The following is a 7,746-nucleotide window of genomic DNA, read 5'->3' on the forward strand; positions in this document are numbered from 1 at the left end:
CAGGTGTGAGTACTGGTTGGTTTTATTTTTATTGTGTCTCAATTTATTTTAAACCCTCAGAAATAAATGTTTGATTTCAGCAGCAGTAGTAAATGTAATTTATCCAGTCAACCAGCTATACACATTTTAATGATCTGATTCCTCAGCATTTTAAATCATTTATTGTTGACAAGTTGTCTGTAAATTGGATTGTTTTCTGCCCTTTTATCACTGTGATGAAATAAAACAAATAGGTAAAATAGTTTTCACTGATGAGGGATGGAGAGAGTAAATCAGAATAAACAAAGTTTGCTTTGGCATCACTTTGGCTTCTGTTTGTCTCAGGCTGAAAATCCAGCAAGTGAATATTAATTTCATAATGAAAGTTTTTTAAGCTCTTTAATTTTACACAATCGACATTTTAAATTCAAATTTAGAGTAAATTTTGATTTTGAATCTAAATCTCTTAATAAAGTTAGAAACGAATAACTAAAATTCGTTAAAGATTTTAGAGATTAATCTGAATTTCTGCAGGAAAAACTTAACTATTTAAATCGAGCAGAGCCCTGGTGATATCTGCCGCTGCCCGTTCCTCCTCTATACTGATGCGCCTTTTTGTGCGTTTATCGGAGCCTCTGTGCGCATTTTCCCTCCTGATCTTCAGCTGATTTAATCTCAGCAGATCCCGCATCGATCACCTCGGATTTCACCTGAATGGGTTCCACTCAGATTTCTGAGTTTATAAAGACAAAACAGAAGATTTCCAACTTAAACAGACGAGGCCCTTTTAGATTCTGGTTTTTAAAATATGAAATTGGTGATTTTTTTATTTGAGATCTTTAGAAATAACATTACTGGAATCACTTTAAATAAACATTTGGGCCAGATTTTGTTGCACATCACGAGTATTTAATTTACTTAATCTGATTCAGTAAAAACTAAATGAAAAATAATTGATCTCCTGAAATAAAGTCGCTTCTCCAGCTTTCGTGTTTTATTAATATCGCGTTTGTTATAATATACAAATAAGTTTTTATTAAACGGAGTGATGTTTTTTTCTCAACTCGGTGAGTCCCGGTAACCGGAGGCGCGCCGAGCTCTCCGCTCCTGCCCGCCGCCTCCGTGCGTGCGTTGCGGGAATTTGCTTGCGTGTTAAATGAATTGGATTGCGGAGCGGCGGTTGTGGGTCTGAAAATCCTTTAATGCCGGTTTGGAAAGCTGCCAAAACTTCTGGAAACGGTTCGGTTCCTTGATGCGCACGCGTCGGTCTGCTGCTAGAGAGTAGAGAGCCAGAGAGGCACCAAGAGGCGGCGTGAGGAGGAGAAAACATCCTGGCGGGTCATCGAACTTCCACGTATTTATAACGTTAACTACAATAATTATTGTTGTTATTAAAAAGGTCTAAATTGAGTCGCTTTTGGAATCCATTTCAAACAAAAATCCAGTTGGTTTAAAAGTTTTCAATCAGATTGTTTTTGTTTCACAAAAATAAATCGTCGTCTTCATGTGTTTATCAGTTAAGCTTGTTTTGTTTTCTGTTTTCCTGGAAATCTGCGTGGTTGTGATTCGGTCCTGATTTGGATGGAACTTTAAGCGCGTGTTGTCTGCTCTCGCGCTAAGAGGAACTTTCGCAGAAGATTTTGCAGGACGCAGAAACGACCGGTTTATCAGTCAAACGGTGCACATATGAAAGCGGTTCGGTTCTGTCATGTGTTTTACCTCTGGGCCGCTGTGTTTGCGTCCAAAATCCCTGCGCCCTGCATCCAGGATCGGACCGGGGTCATGCCGGTGGGGAGCGGCTCCTCCTTCATGGTCAGGGCCCCCCGGGGGAGGCTGTCCTGGATGGAGAACATCAAAACGTCCTTCTGGGATCTTTGTCTTCAGCAGAAACCAGAAAGACGAAGAATAATCCTCCAGCAGCAACTCCAGCAGCCAAAGGACCACCTGGATTAAGGTGGAGAAAAGAGGAGTGATGAAGAGGAGGGAGGAAGAGGAGGGGTGGAGAGACACAGAGTCAGCTTCCCCAAAGTACCGGGTCCTGATCCAAAGAAGAGCCCCGGAGTCCTCTGGGTTTTTTCGGGCTTGTTTTAGATCCCAGCCCGGTCCGGTGCTTTAAAACGTCTCTGAAGTTAAAGGAGGGCTGAGAGAAGAGCGGAGAGCAGGGACAGCATCTCGGAGGAGGACAGAAGGAGGAGGAGGGGAACCAGCCGGGATCCGGAGTGCCGGGAGAACGGAGCGGGAGAGCCGGGATCAGAGGCAGGCGAGCAGCGCGGATTGTGGAAAAATGAAAAGTGGAATAAAAAAACGGAGCTGCCTTCAAAAAGGAGTAAAATGAAATGATTAGCAAACAAGAGGGAGGGACGGAGCGGGGAGCGGCGGCTCCCGGGGGAGAAGGAGGAGCGGGCAGCCAGAACTCACCCCCTCCCTCCCCGGCACTTTATGGCTCCTCTGTCCCGGAGGATAGCTCCTTCTCCCCGGGTCCAGGGCTGCGGAGATCCCCGTGGGACTGTCGTGGAGCAGCAGGGGGCGGGGCCGCACCATATAAGAACAGCTCATTAGAATACAAGAGGCACCTTTGGCGCGTGATTGGCTCAACTCGGTGTTTCGTCATTGTTTTTCAAAGCGCGCGCCAAATAGGGTTTTCGCGTGTTCGGTGTGCGCAGCGAAAATAAAGTTAGCAGGAGAGAGATTTATGGCACGTGACTGCTGTGTGTGTGTGTGTGTGTGTGTGTGTGTGTGTGTGTGTGTGTGTGTGTGTGTGTGTGTGTGTGTGTGTGTGTGTGTGTGTGTGTGTGTGTGTGTGCGGGGGGCGGGGGTCACAGATGTGAGGAAACATTCCGTCTGATCCAAACGGTTCCGCTTCGTTTCAACAGAAAAGTCTCCTGCTGAAGCTTTTCACAATAAAACTCAGAATAAATTTTACTGAAGGTTCGACTGAATCCGACCGGATCACCGGGGTCTGATCAGTATGCACTTCCTGCAGTTCCCCAGACTTCCTCAAATTCTGGAGGATTAACCGACTTCAGGCGGAATAATCTCCTCTGTCATCCCGCATGCAGGCTGACTGACACGAGCGATGTGCTATTTGGCACCGATTTGAGCTTTTCTACGCACAGACAAATGGAGATTTGCTATTCTCTCTCTCCCACACACGCGCGCGCGCGCACACACACACACACACACACACACACAGGGCGGGCGGGTGCTCGAACCCCAGAGTTATAGAAAAACTACAAACGATAACACGAATGGTCTGATCGGTGATCTCTTCCAGCGCGTGTCTGATCGGCCTCTCGGTGGTGGAGATGCTGCTGCTGACATCTCCAGCATCACTTTCTGCTCAGAATCCTTCTAATTAAGCCCAAACTCCAGAGCAGTGCTGATTAAATATTTATCCTCCTTTAGCCCGCTGCATTCCTCCTGGGAAACACAAACGTCTGGAAATCCTGGAAAATAACGTGAAGAGAAAAAGTCAATGAGACGCTACAAACGCGTTAATGATGATAAGGAGGTGATGAAGAGGAAGAAGAATTAGAGACCAGATAAACGGGTCATCGACCCGGAATCCGCTTCAAACTCGATTAATGATTGGTAAAGAAATAAACACGAACAACAACAACAACAACAACAATAATAATAATAATAATGCACTTTTTTTTCTCATTAAAATGTTCCAATTTAACTTAAAGACGATTTAAACCTGAAATACGTTTTGCAAAAAACAAAACAAACCTTCAATCAAACATAAATGAAAACAATTTACTGTCCGTAAATATTAATAACAAAGTAAATCAATGCAGCTTATGAGAACGCTGAAGCTCCTTTAAACTTCTCCTTTAGAGCGTCAACATTTCTATTATGTGAGAACATTTAGAAACCTTCTCCAGATGCGAACCGAATCTAAACCGTGAACCTAATTCAGAACCAGATCGTCTCTTTCAGATCTGCTCTTTGTCCTGCAGAAAATAATGAACCGGTTCCAGAATAGCTTGTCTTTGATCCAGAACCTTGGAGCACGGAGGACTAGAGGAAGCTGTCCTCGGGTTCTGGAGCGGAACCCCCACCTCCTGAACGGGTCGGGGTCAGGAAATATTCAGAACCGCTGCCGGCCCGGTTCTTTATGACCTGAACGGGATCATCTCATCAGACACAAAATGGTTCTGATCAGCAGAACTTTAATGATGATCTGGGTCTTTGTACAGATGTTTGAAACGGATTCGTCTGAAACCAGTTGATGTTAAGCGGTCGTTTACTAAAAGCAGCAGGTTCTGAGGTTCTGCAGAAGCACCTGCAGACCGAGGGCGCCATCGAGTGGACAACCATGGTACCGACAATATCAGTTTGGATTTTTGGAATATTTCTCATTGGTCATAGACAAAAAAGCACATAGTAAACCTTGTGGGAAAACAATAAAACAAAAATGTTTTATTGTAGTTAAATAATAAAAGTATTAAACGATAAAACAATCACCTGCTCATAGGAGAAGAATGTTCAAACTTTTGACATTTTTTACATCTAAAACTTTTAAATATTGATTGAAAAGTCCTTTGGAGTGATGAATATTTCATGTTTTTATTATTTTGATAAATTATAACTGAAAGCAACGTTAATTTTAATAAACAAATAATCTCTGGATAAATATGCAGCTGAAGCTGATCATACTTTTATCAAGAAGAGAGAGAGAGAGAGAGAGTGTGTGTGTGTGTGTGTGATCTAGGAGCAAGAAGAGAAGCAGGTTGAGGAAGAAGAAAAGTGTGTGTGTGTGTGTGTGTGTGTGTGTGTGTCCATCCTATGGTGTTTGATTTCTATCTCAGGTCAAGCTGTACTTTTATTTTGAAGTTTTGTTCAGTTATGACAAAGAAACAATAGAATAACATCCAACAAACAGCTGTTTGCTGCAGTTTTTAATCAAATGCACAGGAGGACGTCATGAGTTCGTCAGGGACTATTAGCTGTGTCTGCAGTCGTGTGTTTATGGCAGACATAACCAAAATGATGCTTTATGGAACAGTTGTTGCACAGCAGTTAATGCCTGACTTGAATACACAGCTGGAGAAACTAAACACATGTTATTGCCTTATAACACACAAATATGTCAGTTTCATACAAGTTAGCCTGACTGAAGTACAAAAAAAATATGAGTAAATTTCAACAAATCTCAAATACAAAACAAACTAAATGGTCACGAGAGGTGAGGTGAATGCATGTATGAATTCCTCACTCTGATGGAGTCATTACCCCACTTTAAACATCTGTTGGTTATTTAATCTCCTAAATATATTTACACAGACAAAGGGGAATCCTCCACAACAAAGAAGAAGTCCAGCTGTCCTCCGTAAAGCTCTCAGGACTGCTACATTACTCTGGCACTACTATTTCAGCGAGCAGAAGTTTGAGTTTGAGGAGAAGAAAGAGGAGTGAGGGGAACTCTTATGCTAACTTTACTAGCCCAGACACAATTTCGGTCAAGCCAGCAGAAGTAAACTCTGGGGGGCTGACAAGTACAAAAGCACTACAGTACTTCTCAGCAGCCCCCATAGAAACCAGTTGTGTTGGTGGCGATGGAGTTCCAGATCAGCGATGGCGACAATTTTGCTGCAGCACAGCCCCATCCTGCATGTTGATGAGAAAATATCTTGGGGTAAGAGTCTCCTTCACTGATGGTGTCTTCCAAGTCTTTTCTTGATCCAAAGAGACGGTCTCCAGGTTGTAGCGGTGGCAGGGGTCGGACTCCATGGTGGCGGTTGTCATAGAAGACTTGTTTAACTTTTCCATAAGCATCGTTCTACATCACAAACCTTTTACTTTCCCACTTAGATTGAAGGTTCTTCTCCAGTGTTGGTAGCAGTATTAATCTATCTCCCCATGAGAAGTTCAGCTGGACCAACTCCTGCAGTCAAGGATGGGGTTGACCTATGACACATAAAAGCAAGTAGGGGGTCTTTATTTCAAAGGATCCTTATGACAGTCTGTTCTGCTCCCTCTGCATGCCTGTTTCCTTATGGGTGGTGAGGACTGGAGGTGGTGTGTATAAAATTCAGTTTTTTTGCCAGCTGTCGAAGCTCCAGCAAACTGTGGTCCATTGTCACTCACCACTTCCTCTGGAATATCAAACCTGGCAACGGTTGATTTTATGGATGGTACACGCAACACCTCCCAGAAATGTGAGTAGTAGTCTGATATTACCAGATAGTTAATCTTGTTATGTTCAGATATCAATGCCGATTCGTTTCCACATACTTTGAGGTAAGGGAGTGGAAATCAGTGGCTCTTTCTGTTGGGTTTGTTTCTATTCCAGGCAGGTGTGGCATTGCATCACATTGTTATTGAAATCTGCAAAGAAGACTGGCCAATAAACAGATGACTTTACTCTCACTCTACAGTCCCTGGTGGCCTTCATGTGGTCCGTCCCGAATATCAGCTCTCTGTGATTTCGGGATGACAATTCTGAAGCCTCTATAACTAAGCCATCAGCTTCTGAAAGCTCATTTTTACTTTAATGAATGCTCTTACATTTGGTGGCAGTTTCCCACTGCATTCTAAACACCCATCTCTTATATGTTTGATGACAGACTGTAGTTCTCCATCAGCTGATGTGGCCATTTTAAGTCCGTCCATCCTTGAATATGACGCAGGGATGACTTGGATGATGGTAGCCTTATAGAAGTATCTCTTTGTGGGTATTGGCCTTTTCTTCTGTGTGCGACAGTGGGCTACGGTATAATGTATACCAATGGCTTATGGTCAGAGTCTAGTCCGAATTCGTCTAAGCCACATATAGGAATTTGTCAAACTTCTCACAAGCCCAAACAAGTTTCTATAGTTTCAGCTCATTCTACTGAAACAGCTCTTCTTATGGTCTCTAGAAAGAAAAGAAGAAAGAAAACAACCTTTAATATGGTGCCTCTAAAGATAAAAATCACGAGGCACTTCAGAAGAACAAAAATTTTAAAATATGAAAAAAGACTTAAATAAATTATTAAAACATATGGTAAAAATGAGAAAAAATAGTGATTAAAACTGTAAGGAAAGAGAAAATTTATAGGAAAGAGGGAAATCAGTGAATCTTGGGAAAGGTGGCGTTGGTAGAAAGAGCAGAATAAGGAGAGCGTGGTGACGAAGGTCACGCAAAAGCCAGCATGAACAAGTGAGATTTCAGCATATTTTTAAAGGAGACCACTGAGTCCACTGATCTCAGGCTCAGAGGGAGAAAAGTCTTGAGTCTGGGGGCCACAGGAGCAAATGATCTGTCACCTTTGGTCTTTAGCCTGATGCGCTGCACAACCAGTAGGCTTTGGTCACTGGACCTCAGGGACCTGCTGGGGGTGTAGGGACTGAGAAGACCACCAATGTAAGATGGTGCTTGTCCATGTAAGGCCATGAAAACCCAAACCAGGATCTGGAAATGAACCCTGAAGTTGACTGACAGCCAGTGAAGCTGGAGGAGAAGTGGGGTGATGTTGGTGTGTTTGGAGGACTTGGTCAGAAGCCGAGCACAGGCATTCTGAACCACCTGTAGACGGTTCAGGGAGGTTCTGCTCAGACACGTGAAAAGAGAGTTGCGTGAGGAGATGAAGGTGTGGATAACTGTCTCAAGTTCAGAACGGGACAGAATGGGACTCAGCTTTGCAATGTTCCTGAGATGGAAGAAGGAAGAGCGAACAAGAGAACTGACATGAGAATCCAGGGTGAGAGCTGGGTCAAAGGTCATGCCAAGATTCCTGACAGAGGGTTTTGTGTGCGAAGCTAGCTGACCAAGAGAGTCTC

General features: G+C 43.5%; 1 protein-coding gene across 6 annotated transcripts in view; it reads right to left on the minus strand.

Moving 5' to 3' along the window:
- The window catches only part of LOC107380922 (transcription factor COE3), a 130,973-nt gene extending 128,823 nt beyond the window's left edge, over window positions 1-2,150 (minus strand). For 5 of the 6 annotated variants that reach the window (XM_015952364.3, XM_015952360.3, XM_015952352.3 and 2 more), the window contains exons 1-2: window positions 2,012-2,150; window positions 1,699-1,923 (exon numbers count right to left, since the gene is read on the minus strand). In XM_015952364.3, coding sequence (XP_015807850.1) covers window positions 1,699-1,832 — 134 coding nt within the window. In that variant the 5' untranslated portion in view covers window positions 1,833-1,923; window positions 2,012-2,150. Of the gene's footprint in view, window positions 1-1,698; window positions 1,974-2,011 lie in introns of those variants that run through there. The other variant, XM_070549982.1, reaches the window with a different exon arrangement.
- Window positions 2,151-7,746: the final 5,596 nt, after the last annotated feature.

Source organism: Nothobranchius furzeri, chromosome 1 (genome assembly GCF_043380555.1).
Source record: "Nothobranchius furzeri strain GRZ-AD chromosome 1, NfurGRZ-RIMD1, whole genome shotgun sequence".
In the NCBI taxonomy this organism is placed as follows: Eukaryota; Metazoa; Chordata; class Actinopteri; order Cyprinodontiformes; family Nothobranchiidae; genus Nothobranchius; species Nothobranchius furzeri.